The sequence below is a fragment of the Mauremys reevesii genome, linkage group 5 (assembly GCF_016161935.1).
Source record: "Mauremys reevesii isolate NIE-2019 linkage group 5, ASM1616193v1, whole genome shotgun sequence".
Lineage (NCBI taxonomy): Eukaryota > Metazoa > Chordata > Testudines > Geoemydidae > Mauremys > Mauremys reevesii.
In genome coordinates, this window is record NC_052627.1 from 140600015 (window position 1) to 140617559 (window position 17545).

At 49.1% G+C, this 17545-nt stretch overlaps 2 protein-coding genes across 7 annotated transcripts in view; one reads left to right on the forward strand and one right to left on the reverse strand.

The window, feature by feature from the left end:
• The window catches only part of LOC120405918 (meiosis 1 associated protein), a 78287-nt gene that overhangs the window by 46214 nt on the left and 14528 nt on the right, over positions 1-17545 (reverse strand). For all 5 annotated transcript variants that reach the window (XM_039539853.1, XM_039539857.1, XM_039539856.1 and 2 more), the window contains 2 exons: positions 15370-15552; positions 707-887 (listed from right to left, as the gene is read on the reverse strand). In XM_039539853.1, coding sequence (XP_039395787.1) covers positions 707-887; positions 15370-15552 — 364 coding nt within the window. The remainder of the gene's footprint in view (positions 1-706; positions 888-15369; positions 15553-17545) is intronic.
• SEMA4F (ssemaphorin 4F) overlaps positions 1-17545 on the forward strand; it is a 292420-nt gene that overhangs the window by 25380 nt on the left and 249495 nt on the right. The window lies entirely within an intron of this gene.

Below are 17545 nucleotides of genomic sequence, written 5' to 3' on the forward strand. Positions count from 1 at the left end.
TCAGCGGTGGTGCAGGATTTCTCTCACTGAATATAACTCTTTGAATTGCTTGTTTAGAGAGTTGCTTGTACCCATTCACTATGAAAGCAGGAAGCTACAAACAGGAATTAATAGGGATTTTTGGTTCTGCAATTTCTTATTGTTGTTGCTTCAATTTCCATTGCTGAGAATGCCCCTAGAGATTAGGAGGAAGCGTGCTTTAGCAGTACTGCAACCAGCCAAAATAACATTTAGCCCCTGGGGCTCTAGTCACTCCTTTGGTTCCACTCAGTAAGTTGTGTTATGTGCCCTGGTTGGCCGAAAATCTGGGACTAGTGCAAGTCACACACAACCTCCTTTGCCGAGAGACCAGGAGCCAGTTAGTGTTGCCCAGAAAATGGGAGGGCAGTTGGAGAGGTAGTATGGATGAGAGCACCCAAGAAATGCACAGATTCAGCACATCCTCTGATCAAGCTTTGAAGATGAGTCTCCAAGAGAACCCAGGCCATGAATTAAAGCTGCCCACCCTCTGTGGAGATCCCTGGGGAATGCAGTGGTACAAAACTTGCCTGCCCTTCCTTAAATGCCTCTGTTGGCTCAGCAACATCTCACCTGTGAGGTTTTTTACATGCTACTGAGGAGCAGCCACTCTCACATTAAAAGGACATCTGGTGATTGTATTGCTCTCCAAATGCATAACCACATTGTGCTCCCTCTCCGCACTTACCATCACTGCTGACCTCTTCCTCAGCATGTATGTGCCACTCCACATCCGCTGACTCCAGCAAGTCTCCTTGTGAGATCTCTATGATCTGCAGTTTCCGCAGACTCACCAGGTCTATCTCTCTTAACCCTGTTTCCAGTTGTTTCACCATGTCTTTGCCTGGCTGACTAGTCAAAACTGTAATCTGAAACAGAAGGCACAGATCTAATGTAGTAGTTACCTCCAACTGCCAGAGATATCACACCCAACTGCTGTTTAGCAGAATACAGTAGCTAGGGAAGCCCCTCTAGTGGTCCATCTAGAACCCCTGCCCCCATGCAGTGCAGGGAGCCCAAAGAGGCCCATGTGATACCATGGCAGGGTGTGGTGCAGGGATCGCTATCATTAAGTGCTGATGTAACCTTGTTTTGCAAAATGGCGCTGTTGCAAGTTCTTGTGATTTGATTGTGAGTCGGTGAGCGATGATCTATTTCCTAAACATCAACGCCTGAAGTCAGGTGATTACATGAATATCTCTTTCACGTAAAAAAAAAAAAAATCCAGGCCTCATCGTTGTGGAGAAAAGCTTGAAAATGTTATGTGAGTGTACTCGGAAGACTCAAAAATAGAGAAGATATACAGAAAGAGCTCAACATGTATTACTTTAAAAGGATTTTTAAGGCAATTGGTTTTCATGGAGCCTGACTCATGATTTTGGAATAGCTGGAGTTGTCAGTACTGAAATGGTTTCTATATTAAGTTACTGTCCCTTTGTGATGGGGTATGCAAACCCCAGACTGGGCCAGACAAGGTTGAAAGGACAGTACTGGGCACAGTGAGCCCTGCCAAGCGTGCTTCAGCTGGAGACAGGGTTGAAAAGGGAGCAGCCCAGCTCAGAAGGGAGGCTGGGAAGAGGACAGACCTACCCTGAAGGCTCCTGACAAAGGGGCTGGAGAAGCCTCCCTGAGGGAACAGGACTCTATGCTGATCTGGGTTAGGGGCTGATGGTTTGGTTTCTTTTGCCTCATCTGGGACCAGAAGCTGAGGGGAGGAAGGAAGCAGTGGTAGGAAGTGATCCAGGGAGGGTAACTCAAAGGGTCCCCTCAGAGCCCAAATGCTGCTGATCCTTGTAGGGCCCTGGGTTGGAGCCTGGTGGAGTGGGTGAGCCTGCGCTTCCCTACCCTGCCTCCCATCACTGGGTGGGCACTAACCACTAGGCTGCCTAGCCCACCAAGGACCCTATGGGAGTGGGAGTTCTGTTGGAGGAGAAGGTATTTGTAGGCATTTCTATTTGTGTGTGTGGAGGCTGGTCGGGGGAGTGTGCTGGGAGAGAAGCTGAGCCCTGATTAGGGGGCGGGGCTTCTCTGACTAGGGGTCCTATAAAGATAGCCAGCCCGTCAGGCAGCAGCACAGACAGCTGCAGTGGCACAGGAGCCAGCAAACAGCTGTAAACAGGGGAGTTTGAGTGGGAGTTTGCAAGGGGAGTTTGAGGGGAAGACTAAGGGAGCCAGGCTAGTTAAGGGAGTGGTCTGGTAGTGTTTTGGTGCTCGTTGGGGGTTTGTGTTGCTGTGGGTGGTGGTGTTTTGGTTTGGTTTGTGTTTCTTGGACTAACAGGACTTAGGTGGGAAGGCTATGACAGATGCAGAGGCAGCGGTGGTAGTGACCCAAACAGTGGAAGACACAATGAAGATGACTGGATGTGGAAGCTGCGGCATGTACATGATCCTGGAGGGGGTGCCTGAAAAGAGTTTTGTCTGCATGAAGTGCCGCCTGATAGAGCTGATGGAAGAAAAGATCTAAGGATTGGAAATGCAGGTGGAAACTCTGGTTGAGTTTAGAAGGGGGTTCAAGTGGATGATGGAGTAAAGACATGAGGAGGCTGAAGGGAAAAGCTCAGACTTGCAAATAGAAGCAGGACCAAAGAACTCTGAGGGGAGACTGCTGGGTGAGGAAAGTGGACGGTGGAAGCATGTGACTAAGAGAACCAGGCAGAGGAAAAGACAGGCCAGTGAAGGAGAAATAGAGCTCAGGAACAGGTTTGCAGAGTTGGAAAATGAAGAAGAGGCACAGCAGGTGGTTGTTGAAGGTGAGAGGGCAAGGAAGAAGAGAAGAGCTGCTAGTCCTATAGGAAGAGGGGAAGAGTCAAGGGAGATAACAACACCAAATATAAGCCCCAGGAGGATACAGGATGGGTTGCGGAGGATTGCAAGGGACAATAGGAATCGAGAGGACTCGCAGCCAATGGGAGCAGGGGATAGACCAGAGAATCGCACCGTCACCAGGAAAAGGCAGGTCTACGTGATTGGGGACTCCTTACTGAGAAGAATAGACAGGCCTGTAACTAGAGTTGATCCAGAGAACAGAAGGGTGTGCTGTCTGCCTGGTGCTAAGATACGGGATGTGGACCTGAGGCTGAAGAGGATCCTAACGGGAGTGGGAAAGAATCCGCTGATTGTCCTTCAGGTGGGAATGAATGATACGGCTAGATTCTTGCTGGAACATATCAAGGGAGACTATGCCAGACTGAGGAAGACGCTTAAAGAAATCGAGGCTCAGGTGATCTTCAGTGGGATTCTGCTTGTTCCTAGAGAGAGGCAATAAAGGTGTGACAAGATTATGATGATCAACAGATAGCTTAGGCAGTGGTGCTATAAGGAGGGCTTTGGGATGTGTGGCCATAGAGAAGAATTCATGGACAGAGGACTGTTCTCTTGGGATGGACTTCACCTGAGTAGGGAGGGAAATAGACTTCTAGGATGGAGGCTGGCACAATTGATTAAGAGAGCTTTAAACTAGGAATTTGAGGGAGATAGCTGGGAGATGTCCAGGTAATCTCCATGCCAGATTTTAACATTGAGAGGGAAGAAAACCAGAAAGAAAGGATACAGCCGTGGGTAGGAGAAAGCACATAAGGCGGAAGGGTAGTGTAGATACCAGTCTAATAGGTGATAGTGGTGATAGAATGTCTGTGCCTAATTGGGTAAAGAATGCGAGAGAAGCCAAACAGCAAAAATTAAGACATCTGTAAACTAATGTGAGGAGCCTAGGTAACAGAATGGAGGAACTAGAACTATTGGTGCAGGAAGTGAAACCAGATATTATAGGGATAACAGAAACATGGTGGAATAGTAGTCATGATGGAATTAAAACCAATAGTAAAAGGTTCTATAGCCATATAAATAAGAAGAAAACAAACAAAGAAGAAGTGGGACTGCTAAACACTGAGGCTGGAGTGGAGATTAAGGATAATCTAGGCATGGCCCAATATCTAAACAAATACTTTGCCTCAGTCTTTAATGAAGCTAATGAGGAACTTAGGGATAATGGTAGGATGACAAATGGGAATGAAGATATGGAGGTAGATATTACCACATCTGAGGTAGAAGCCAAACTCGGACAGCTTAATGGGACTAAATCGGGGGCCCCAGATAATCTTCATCCAAGAATATTAAAGGAACTGGTACATGAAATTGCAAGCCCATTAGCAAGAATTTTTAATGAATCTGTAAACTCAGGGGTTGTACCGTATGACTGGAGAATTGCTAACATAGTTCCTATTTTTAAGAAAGGAAAAAAAAGTGATCTGGGTAACTATAAGCCTGTCAGTTTGACATCTGTAGTATGCAAGGTCTTGGAAAAATTTTTGAAGGAGAAAGTAGTTAAGGACATTGAGGTCAATGGTAATTGGGACAAAATACAACATGGTTTTACAAAAGGTAGATCATGCCAAACCAATCTGATCTCCTTCTTTGAGAAGGTAACAGATTTTTTAGACAAAGGAAACGCAGTGTATCTAATTTACCTCGATTTTGGTAAGGCATTTCATTCGGTTCCACATGGGGAATTATTAGCTAAATTGGAAAAGATGGGAATCAATATGAAAATTGAAAGGTGCATAAGGAACTAGTTAAAGGGGAGAATACAACGGGTCATACTGAAAGATGAACTGTCAGGCTGGAAGGAGGTTACTATTGGAGTTCCTCAGGGATTGGTTTTGGGACCAGTCTTATTTAATCTTTTTATTACTGACCTTGGCACAAAAAGTGGAAATGTGCTAATAAAGTTTGAGGATAACACGAAGCTGGGAGGCATTGCCAATACAGTGAGGAACCAGGCTATCCTACAGGAAGATCTGGATGACCTTGTAAACGGGAGTAATAATAATATGATAAAAATTTAATAGTGAAAAGTGCAAGGTCATGCATTTAGGGATTAATAACAAGAATTTTTGTTATAAACTGGGGACGCATCAGTTGGAAGTAACAGAGGAGGAGAAGGACCTCGGAGTATTGGTTGATCACAGGATGACTATGAGCTGCCAATGTGATATGGCTGTGAAAAAAGCTAATGCGGGTTTGGGATGCATCAGGCGAGGTATTTCCAGTAGAGATAAGGAGGTGTTAGTACTGTAATACAAGGCACGGGTAAGACCTCATCTGGAATATTGTGTGCAGTTCTGGTCTCCCATGTTTAAGAAGAATGAATTCAAACTGGAACAGGTACAGAGAAGGGCTACTAGGATGATCTGAGGAATGGAAAACCTGTCTTATGGAGACTTGAAGAGCTTGGCTTGTTTAGCTTAACCAAAAGGCAGCTGGGGGGAGATATGATTGCTCTCTATAAATATATCTGACTTCAAGACTAAGCTTGATAAGTTTATGGAAGGGATGGTATAATGGGATAGCCTAATTTTGGCAATTAATTGATCTCTGACTATTAGCGGTAAATATGCCCAATGACCTGTGATGGGACACTAAATGGGGTGGGATCTGAGTTACTTTCCTGGGTGTCTGGCTGGTGAGTTTTGCCCACGTGCTCAGGGTTTAGCTGATCACCATATTTGGGGGCAGGAAGGAATTTTCCTCCAGGGCAGATTGGCAGAGGCCCTGGGGAGTTTTCGCCTTCCTCTGCAGAGTGGGGCATGGGTCACCTCCTGGAGGATTCTCTGCACCTTGAAGTGTTTAAACCACAAGTTGAGGACTTCAGTAGCTCAGACATAGGTCAGGGGTTTGTTACAGGAGTGGGTGGGTGAGATTCTGTGGCCTGTTGTGCAGAAGGTCAGACTAGAAGATCCTAATGGTCCCTTCTGACCTTAGTCTATGAGTCTATTACACCCTTTAAGTGGAGCTGCTTCCTAGGAATGGGGAGGAATTCAGAGAGGTTCCATGGCATTTAGGGGCAGCACGTCAACTGTCAGCAAGGAGCAGTTGCCAGGAGCTCTTGGGAAAGAGCTGGGTTGATTTACCCCTCTGCCCTTTGTTCCAGCTGCTGCTTCTGCTGCCCAGAGGAGACAGATGGGTAAAGGCCAGTGCTGTGCTGCCAGAACATGAGCAAAGGATTCCTCAAATGCTTTCTGGCAGGAGGCTAGTCAGGGAGCAGCTCCCCTCTGGTGGGTGGGCCATGTCCAGTTGGTGACTGAGTCCTATGATGGGGTGTCCACCCCACACTCACTCTGAAGGGGTTAATGGCAGCCAGGTGGGCCAATTAATCTATTAGGCTGAGAGGAAAGCCCTAATTAGGGGAAGCTCACCTGTGTGAGAACAGGCAGGGCTTCTATAAAGCTACGGAGCTGATAGCAGGAAAGGGGCTGCAGGGAAGGAGTCTGCTGTCACTTCCTGGGAGAAGGGAGGTGTGTTTGGAGGCTCTAGAGAGAAGTAGCCTGTGGTTGCTCCCTGGGAGGAGGGAGTAGAGCGGCTGAAAAACCCTAGATAGGGGGTAGTGCGGGGGTTGGAAGCAGCCCAGCAGCTAGGTTGGAGATTGAACAGATCTTGGCTGCGTGTTGTAGGGTCCCTGGGCTGGAACCCAGGAACAAACCATCTCGACATGCAGAAAGAATAGTAAATATGGCAGGCAACCAGCTTGGCTTAACAGAAATCTTTGTTGAGCTTAAACACAAAAAGGAAGTTTACAAGAAGTGGAAGCTTGGACAGATGACTAGAGAGGAGTATAAACATATTGCTTGAGCATGCAGGGGTGTAATCAGGAAGGCCAAAGCACAATTGGAGTTGCAGCTAGCAAGGGATGTGAAGGGTAAAAGACGGTTACTCACCGTAGTAATCGTTCTAGCCCCTTAAGGAAGCGGGAAACCATCTGATTAGAGAAGATGGATCGTTCCCCTATGCGGGGCCTAAAGGCGGAAATGGCTGCCAGGTGCACCTTCAAGGAGGAGACCGCGAGGCCTTGCTCCTTGAGCGACCAGAGGTAGTCCAAGATCCTGGGAATAGGCACCAGGAGAGGGTTCATATCCTTCTGATCGCACCAGTGTGCAAAACGCTTCCACTTGGTGAGGTAAGTTGACCGAGTGGAGGGTTTCCTGCTTTCCAGCAGCACCTGCTGTACTGCAGCGGAACAGTCACGCTCCGCTTGGGTCAGCCATGCAGGAGCCAAGCTGTAAGGTGGAGGGACTGCAGGTCCGGGTGGCGAAGCCTGCCGAAGTCTTGTGTTATGAGGTCTGGCCATAACAGGAGGGGAATGGGATCCCGCACTGAGAGGTCGAACAGCAGGGTGTACCAGTGCTGTCTCGGCCAAGCTGGAGCAATGAGAATGAGGCGGGCCCTGTCCCTCCGGAGCTTGAGTAGCACCCGGTGTATGAGGGGGAACAGAGGGAAGGCATACAGCAGGTGATCCGCCCACGGCATGAGGAACGCATCCAAAAGGGAGCCCTGGGAGCGTCCCTGGTAAGAGCAGAACTGGTGGCATTTCCTGTTCTCTTTGGATGCAAACAGGTCTATTTGGGGAAAGCCCCACCTCCGGAAAACTGTGTGGATAACATCGGGGCGAATCGACCACTCGTGGGAGAGGAATGACCTGCTGAGATGGTCCGCCAGCGTGTTCTGTACTCCCGGAAGAAACGATGCTACTAGGTGTATGGAGTGGGCTATGCAGAAGTCCCACAGTCGCATCACTTCCGTGCAAAGCAGGGAGGAACGTGCCCCGCCCTGCTTGTTTATGTAGAACATCGCTGTCGTGTTGTCTGTGAAGACGGACACGCAGTGACCTTGGAGGTGGGAGCGAAAGGTTTGGCATGCCAAGCGAACTGTTCGCAGTTCCCTGATGTTGATGTGCAGGGTCAGCTCGCGGGGTGACCAGAGGCCCTGGGTGTGTAGGCTGCCGAGGTGCGCACCCAACCCCATGGCCGAGGCGCCCATAGTCAGAGTGACGGAGGGGTGAGGGGGGCGGAACGGGACCCCGGCACACACCACCTCTGGGTCCAACCACCAGTTGAGCGATTCGAGGGCCGACCTCGGGATCATGACCACCGTGTCTATAGAGTCCATATGCGGGCGGTAAACCAACGTTAACCAAGCTTGAAAGGTGCGAAAGCGGAGCTTCGCATATAGGGTCACGAAAGTGCATGCCGCCATGTGGCCTAGGAGGCTAAGGCAGGTGCGCACCGTTGTCGTCGGGAAGGACTGTAGGCTTCAGATGATGGAAGCCATGGACTGATGTCGAGGCAGAGGGAGGCAGGCCTTGGCCAGATTGGAGTCCAGGACTGCGCCGATGAACTCTATCCTCTGCGTTGGAGTCAAGGTAGACTTCTCGGTGTTGATCATAAGGCCTAGCTTTTGAAACAGCCCTATGATCACGGACATTTGTTGTGTTACGAGTTGCTGGGACGTTCCACGGACCAGCCAGTCGTCGAGATACGGGTAGACATGTATCCGACGACGGCGGAGGGCCGCAGCGACCACCGCCATGCACTTGGTGAAGACCCTCGGTGCCGTGGAGAGGCCGAAGGGGAGCACCGTGAACTGGTAGTGCTGGTGGTTGATGACAAAGCGAAGGTAGCGTCGATGAGGAGGGTAAATGGTGATATGGAAATGCGCGTCCTTCATATCGAGGGCGGCAAACCAGTCTCCCGGATCCAGGGAGGGAATAATGGTCCCCAGGGTTACCATGTGGAACTTGAGCTTGACCAGAAATCTGTTGAGCTCTCAGAGGTCTAGGATTGGACGCAGACCTCCCTTCGCCTTGGGGATCAGGAAGTAGCGGGAGTAGAAACCCCTGCCCCTCATGCCTTCTGGCACTTCCTCTATGGCACCCAAACTCAACAGAGTCTCGACCTCTTGCAAGAGGACTTGCTCGTGAGAGGGGTCCCTGAAGAGGGACGGGTAGGGTGGGTGCGAGGGAGGGGGCGAAGCAAACTGGAGGCGGTAACCAGATTGCACCGTGCGAAGTACCCAGCTGTCTGATGTTATCTGGGACCAAGCTGGTAGGAATTGGGAGAGACGGTTGGAAAACAACGGGGAAGGATCCGGTAATGAAACTGGTGGGCCGTCCTCGGGCGTCCCATCAAATGTTCTGTTTAGGCCCTGAAGCAGGCTTTGAGGGCAGTTGGGACTGGTTCCCCTGATTGCCCGACTGTCTGCGCCGGTTCACTCTGCCCCGGCGCCTATTATCCGGCTGCAGCCTGGGCTGGTTGTACGGGCGGTATGGTTGTGGCCGGAAGGACCTCCTCTGGGTAACCGGGGTTTGCATGCCCAGGGAGCGGATCGTGACGCGACCATCCTTAAGGGTCTGCAGCCTTGAGTCGGTCTTCTCGGAGAAGAGACCCTGGCCGTCAAAGGGTAAGTCCTGAATTCTTTGTTGGACTTCCGGCGGCAGCGTCGAGGCCTGAAGCCACGAAATGCGCCTCATGCTTACCCCAGAGGCCAGGGTCCTGGCTCCCGAATCTGCTGAGTCCAGAGAGGCTTGGAGGGCTGACCGGGACGCTTTCTTACCCTCTTCCAACAGAGCCGTGAACTCAGGACGGGACCCCTGTGGCACAAGCTCGGAGAATTTTGACAGAGACACCAAGGTGTTAAAGGTGTATCTGCTCAGGAGAGCCAGTTGGTTGGCAACCCGTAACTGAAGGCCACCGGCAGAGTAGACCTTGCAGCCCAAAAGGTCCATGCGCCGCGCCTCCTTAGACTTAGGCGCCGGCGCTTGTTGGCCATGGCATTCACGGTCGTTAACCGATTGGACCACCAATGAGCATGGAGCAGGGTGAGTATAGAGGTACTCGTAGCCCTTAGACGGGACCATGTACTTCCTTTCCACTCCTCGGGCGGTCAGAGGGATGGAAGCCGGAGACTGCCAAACGGTATCCGCATTCCGCTGGATAGTTCGGATAAACGGCAGGGCCACTCGAAGAGGCGCATCTGCCGAGATTATATTGATGACTGGGTCGTCATCCTCCGGCACCTCCTCAATTGGCAGGTTTATGTTCTGGGCCACCCGCCGCAACAAGTCCTGATGGGCCCGAAGGTCAATCGGAGGAGGTCCCGAGGCGGACGCCCCTGCCACCGCCTCATCCGGGGAGGAAGAGGATGACAGGCCCGGGACCAGAGTGTCCTGCGGAGGCTCAGCTAGCTGCTGTGAGGCCTCTTCAACAGGAGGATGCTCAGCATCAACGGACGTCAGCGGCCCCTCTTCCATGGCTGTGGGAGGAGGTCTGCTGACCGTGGCCTCAGGCGCTCAGTGGTCAGAGGGCCTGGAGCGCTGAGTGGCAAAGGGGGCTCCTTGCGCCTCATGGTACGCCCACGGAGTCCAGAAGGCCCATTGAGGAGGACCTTGGTCTTGGCCTTGAGGCTCGGTGTGCTGGTCAGCTGCACTGTCGGCCTGGGAGGAGACGGATGGCTGTCTCGAAGGCCAAGGCGGTGCCAAGAGACTATGCGACTGCGCCGCCGACGCCGCCGTTCTGTCCCTGGACGGTGCCGGGGATCGGTGCCGCTCTTCATGGTGCCGGGAATGAGACCGGGACCATCTACCATGCCGGTGCTGGGAGGTCGACCAGGATCTCGAGTCCCGACGGTGGGAATGGCTGCGAGAGGACCAGTACCGGGAGCGGTACCGAAAGCCAGATCGGTGCCGATAGCGCCTGTCTGGAGACCGGGACCGGGATCGTCTCCGCGAGTACGACCGGTACTGCGATGGAGAGCGGTACCGGGACTGCGAGAGGTGTCGAGATCTGGAGCGGCGTGAATGGGAACGCCTCTGGGACCGGGACCTGGAATAATGTCTGTCCTGCTGGTTAAGGGAAGGAGGCCTCATTATAGCCGGCTTGCCCACTGATTTAACAACCCGCACCGGCGGTGCCGGGGGTTGAGAATGCGTTGGCTCTGTCAAGGCTATAAGCTCTCTCGCCGTCGAAAAATGGCGTCTCAGGCGTCGACGGGAGAGCGAGCTCGACCGCGGTGTGCACCGGGGAGCAAGGTGGTACCGGACTCGATGGCCCTTGTGGTGTCAACGGCACAGCGCTTGGTTGTTGCGCTGTCGGTGCCGGCGCCGGAGCTGCCGGTGCCAGAACCGGGAGTCGGATGACAGGTCCAGGTGCAGAGACCTTCTTGGAGGAGGTCGGTGCCGCCTTGCGTTTTCCCGACAGAGAGAGGGAACGATGCCGGGGGGCCGGTGCCGGCTGCTGCTTCCGCTGGACCTCGGTACCGGAACGTACGGGAACCGCTGGCGCGCTCCGCACCGAAGCTGACTGCGGGGCGGACGGAGCCGGCGCCGCAGGGCTAAGTGCCGACTCCATTAGGAGCTGCTTCAAACGAAAGTCCCGCTCCTTTTTTGTCCTTGGCTTGAAGGACTTGCAAATGCGGCACTTATCGGGAAGGTGAGACTCTCCTAAGCACCGCAGACACAAATCGTGAGGGTCTCCAATCGGCATCGGCTTTTGGCAGGCCGAGCACGGCTTAAATCCCGGTGCCTTGGGCATGGGCCCGCACCGGGTTGGGGGAAAGAGAAGGGGCTAGCCCCCCTCAATTTCCCCGAGTAACTATATGCTAACTACACAAACTAGTAAACTAAATCTAACTATATTTAACAAACTATATACAACAACTATGTAGAGAAACAAGTGAGAAGCTAGGGCTGTGGAGGTCAGCAGTGCCGCACTCCACTGTTCCAACGACCATCACGGGCGGTAAGAAGGAACTGAGGAGTGGACGGGTCGGCAGGGGTGTATATCTAGCGCTATAGCGGCGCCACTCCAGGGGGCGCCCAGCCGACCCACCGAGTGTTGCTAGGGTAAAAATCTTCCGACGAGCGTGCACGCGGCGCGTGCACACCTAACTGGAATGCATATGAGCAATCACTCGAAGAAGAAGCAATGGTCTCAAGTTGCAGTGGGGGAGGTCTAGGTTGGATATTAGGAAACACTATTTCACTAGGAGGGTGGCGAAGCACTGGAATGGGTTACCTAGGGAGGTGGTGGAATCTCCTTCCTTAGAGGTTTTTAAGGCCTGGCTTGATAAATCCATGGTTGGGATGATTTAGTTGAGGTTGGTCCTGCTTTGAGCAGGGGGTTGGACTTGATGGCCTCCTGAGGTCTCTTCCAACCCTAACCTTTTATGATTCTGTGAACCCGCAGTAGAGGGTGGGCCTGGGTTCCCCAACCAGTCACTGAAGGAGTGGTACCTGAGGCAGTGAATGGGAAGACTGCTGAAGGAAACACTTTGATATACCCTGGAAGGAGGAATGCTGAGTGACCTGGCCAGAAGGCTGAGTCATGAAGAAGATGCTGCAGGTCCTGGGATGAGAGAGGAGATGCAGACCTGGGAGAGAGAAGGCGTAATGGCATGTGACCATGGGAAGGGGTGTTGGCCTCAAGAGCTAATCCCTATAGTGAGCAGGAGGAGGCGCCAGCCAAGCGGTGAGTGGTGCACCCCATCACAAGTCCCCTTTGGTTCTCAGTGGGCAATCCTCCGCTAGCAAATAGCGATTCTCTCCTGCCTCCTTCTCCCTCCCCCACGTACCCCCAAAGGATTATGGACATATCTGGATGGACTTTTATGAGGATTCAAAGTCCATCCCTCTGGCCCCAGTCTTATCTCACTATTTGAGATCCATACTCCAACCCATGGAGATGCTAGAGCTCTTCCAGTAAATGGTAGAAAATTTTGTTGCCATTCGCAAAACTACCTGTTTTTCACTAGCCTTGTTCTTGGAAACAGATTAATTGTTTTTGCTCTAATGGTTGAAAAATAATAATAATAAAAAAACAATCTGAGCTAGAGCTGAAACCTAGTCTATTTCAGCCTAAACAGTTAGTTTGCCAAACTGAGACAAAATTAAAAGTTAGGTTACAATGGAAGGTTTATATGCAACTGTAACCCACATACCTCCTGAGTGTGATGTTCTATCCCCTCTAGTGGCACCGAGACCACTTAGAGATGAATGAATCTGCTCTACAGGCTTAGCTAAGAGGCAGCTGGCTTTTAGCACATGCAGTAGAGCAGTGGCTCTCAAACTTTTTTACTGGTGACCCCTTTCACGTAGCAAGCCTCTGAGTATGACCCCCCTTATAAATTAAAACTACTTTTTAATATATTTAACACCATTATAAATGCTGGAGGCAAAGCTGGAGGCTGACAGCTCACAACACCCCATGTAATAACCTCGCGACCCCCTGAAGGGTCCTGACCCCCAGTTTGAGAACCCCTGCAGTAGAGGCTCCTGCATTTAGCTCTCAAGGTCCCAGGTTCAATCCCACCCCCTAACAACCAGGGTTTGTCAGCATTACACAATCTTAATATAGGCATCGCTGCTATTGACCTCTAAAAATACAAGCTTAACTTTTCAAGTGAATAGTGATTTTTGGGTGTTAACTTGAGATACCTTAAAAATAGAGGGCTCTATAATCTAGTAGAAAAAGGCAGTACAAGATCAAATCCCTGGAAGCTGAAGCTAGGAAAATTCAGAGTAGAAATAAAGTTAAATTGACCAGTGAGGGGAATTATCTATTAGAACAATTTGTGTTGGGGTCTGGTGGATTCCTCGTCACATGAGGTGTTTAAACCAACCCCGGATATCTTTCTAAATGTTGTTTGAAGCAGGAATCACTTGGTGAAATAAAGTCCATGGTCTGTTATGCAGGAAGTCAGACAAGAGATCCTTTCTGGTTTTATAATCTCTGAATTTATGAAAAAGAACCTGATTTTCAGAAGTACTGAGCACCTGCCCTCTGAAAATTAGGTCTTTTTCAGATGTCTCAAGTTGGGCATTCAAAAACTGAGACACAGTCAATAATTACTTTTGAAAACTTAGGCCACAGTCCTTTTACAGTCTTATGCACATGGATAGCCTTTTGTACTATGGTCTATTCCAGAAAAACAGAAACCAGAAATCCTCTGTGAAAATTGCACAGTAATGTATGCTTGCACAACACATTATGGACTAATTTTAACAAACCAGAGGAACAGGAAAAATCTAGTGGAATATATGCCACCTACATCTGTAGATCATTTAATATTGTAGTTAACTGTCCCATTCCCTCAGCTGCAGCAATGGAAGATTGTGCTGTGCATGTATTTGCAGTTAAATTAATTAGAGAAGGTAATTGTATCATCCCCTGAATTACACCTACTCTATATTGCCCTCCAATTCTGAAATAAACACCTCAAATCAGAATCACAATGGTCAGAAATTAAAACCCATCACTTATTCCCCTCCTCCCCACCAAATCCCTTTACCATCTCACCACCAAATGGGGGTGGGTGGGTGGGAAAGTAGGAGCGGGAAGAAAGCAAAATTATGTAAGAATGAAAAACAACCTACACATCTGCATCTAAGGATAGAAAAAATTTATATTATATGGCATTATTAGAGAAATAATATTTACAATGCCATTATATAAATTAATGGGATAGCCTCTGCTTGGATCATGTGTTCAGTTCTGGTGACTGCATCTCAAAAAGAATATAACAGAAATAGAAGGGATTCAGAGATGGGAGATTACGTTTAGATGCTTCAACAATCTTCCATATAGTGAGAGAGTGAAAAGACTGGGTCAGTTTACGTTAGAGAGGCAATGAATAAGAGGGGACACAAAAGATGCAAAATGGTAGATGATCTGTGTTTGGGTGCATGGGACACGGATTCCTACGGAAGTCTCAAGCTGCTGCTGAGAGAATTAAATGCTGACTATAAAGTTTCTCTGTTTTCCAAATACTGATCCTATTTGCTTTTTGTACTGAAAATTGATTGAAAGATTGTGCTAAGATAATGATCTTTTTGTATGCTTTTCCTGTTCTTTGCTACTGTGCCAACTAATCCCACAATAAAATGCTTTTCCATTTGAATTGATGTTTTAATGAACTGTGAACATACTTTAAGCCACAACTAGGATCTTTGCACAAATGTCCCATTGACATTAGTGGAAATTCCATCCAGGGAATATAGGCAGAACATGATCCTAGAATGTAAGTGTAGGCCGGCAGGGAAGTCATATAAAAAAGTATCTTGTATGCAGATACACACAGTGAGTTTCACTATGTTCTCATAAGAAATAAAATCAATTTTAAATAATATCCTGTCTTGGAGATTAACAGTGTACAAAATGGGAAGTTAAAATAATCAGCTAATGCTTGTCATCAAGTTGTCTTCCCTCTTACAGCTAGGGCCATATTCCATGAGTGACTTGAGTCTGTATGTGACATGAGATCTTGGGCATCCTGCAGAGCAAGCTATGGGGTTCCTCTTTTTTGGAATTGTTTTATGCTACTTACTTCCTCTCATGATGCTTAGCTACCACATACTCCAATATGTCTGTTAGTCTATAAGGTTCCACAGGACTCTTTGCTGCTTTTTACAGATCTAGACTAACACGGCTACCCCTCTGATACTTAGCTACCACAGTGACTGACACCTGAAATATACGGATGGACTGCACTTGATGGTTATTACTATCTCCCCAGAACTCTCCTTACCTCAACAGAACTGTTCACTGAGCCTCCTGCTAGCATATGTCTGGTGTACTGTTTAAACTGCTGGAGCCCATCCTGCACAGCCTGCATCACTCTGTCTCCCTTTTGTTGGAAAGAGCCTTCTCTTGGTAAGGAGCGAAGTTCTGAAATGCAGGTCTGAAGCCGAGGAAAGCTCCCTTTTACTTGCTGAAAAACAGTATTCAATTAAATTAAAGAGAGGACATTTACAATCCAATAACAATTATTTTTCACATGATGCAGTTTGGTTGTAGAACACATTGCCCCAAGATTACAGGGTTCAAAAAGGATTGGACAGTGATATGGATCACAAGACTATCCAAAGTTGTTATTGTAAAGATTTTTAAAAGAACAAGAGTTTTGGGAGGACTATAAATCCTCTTGCTTCAGGACATGAGTCAATTAGGGGCTGGGAGGAAGTTTTTTGACTGTTTTTTCCCCTGTGGGCAGGTTATTCCATGGCTAACTGACCACTGTGGAATTTCCTGAACCTTCTTTGGAGCAGCTGGTAGTGGCTACTGCAGTAAACAGGATAGTGGTCTAGATAGACCACTTGTCTAAATCAGTCTGTCGATCCATATAGCTCCAGAGGCACAAATCACTAGTGCAGCTGCATCCCACTACAACTGCTTGTGTTTTGGCTCATGTACAGGTGATATGTAAGGATATAATACTTAGTTACCAAGATGATAGGCATTTTATACGTTGTGTGTATCCATTCAGGGTGGTGAGTAAACCATGGGTTCAAGGAGCTAGCTCCCAGCCCAGCCCACCCCTAACACCCTCTTCTCCCCTGAAGCCTACAGCCCCCTACCCCCACAGCCCCAGGTCGCCCAAGTGTCCCCAGCCCCAGAGCGCCTGGCGCATGGCTTCCTGGAAGAGGAGCAGCCTGCCTGGGTTGGGGCCAACTAGCTGCAGGAGGCAGCCTTGGGGAAGGACCACGCAAGGCTCTTTGGGGAGGCACAGACTTCCCCAGCCTATTATACGTGCCACCCATGTTCAAGGGTATCTAACACATGTACCGAATCATGACCTTTTCCTAATGTAGACAGAGGTTAACAACTTTTGTCTAGATATAGCTGGTTGAGGTCAATCCTAGTAGGGAGTCCTAAAGTTTGTGGAATGTCTAGATCAGCATTTACAAATATGTCAATTAAACTACAATAGGAACAAAGTCTCTACCATAGACATACCCAGTAAGTGAATTGTAGTAATATCTAGCCCATAGTATGTCTAAATTGCTGCTAAATGTACATTAAACTCCTAGACTCACTTTTGAATTTGGCCTTCAGTCTCCATTAGCCCATGGAACCAAATAGCAATCTGTTTTGGAAGCCACTGTGGAGTCAGGGACAATCATAGAATCATAGGACTGGAAGGGACCTCAAGAGATCATCTAGTCCAGTCCCCTGCACTCATGGCAGGACTGAGTAGTATCTAGAACAATAATAAAGTGCTTCTCCAGCTTTCTGAAGCTAAAGACCATTAACATTAAATGTAGAGCTAGATTCTGATGCTATTCAAGCACTTTGAGGAGAGGAAAGTGATCAGGAACAGTCAGCATGGATTCACCAAGGGCAAGTCATGCCTGACTAACCTAATTGCCTTCTATGAGGAGATAACTGGCTCTGTGGATCAGGGGAAAGCTGTGGACATGTTATTCCTTGACTTTAGAAAAGCTTTTGATACGGTCTCCCACAGTACTCTTGCCAGCAAGTTAAAGTAGTATGGGCTGGATGAATGGACTGTAATGTGGATAGAAAGCTGGCTAGATCATCGGGATCAACGGGTAGTGATCAATGGCTCCATGTCTGGTTGCAGTCAGTATCAAGTGGAGTACCCCAAGGGTTGGTCCTGGGGCCGGTTTTCTTCAATATCTTCATTAATGATCTGGAGGATGGTGTGGATTGCACCCTCAGCAAGTTTGCAGATGACACTAAGCTGGGAGGAGTGGTAGATACCCTGGAGCGTAGGGATAGGATACAGAGGGACCTAGACAAATTAGAGGATTGGGCCAAAAAGAAATCTGATGAGGTTCAACACGGATAAGTGCAGAATCCTGCACTTAGGACAGAAGAATCCCATTCACTGTTACAGACTAGGGACTGAGTGGCGAGGCAGCAGTTCTGCAGAAAAGGACCTAGAGGTTACAGTGGACGAG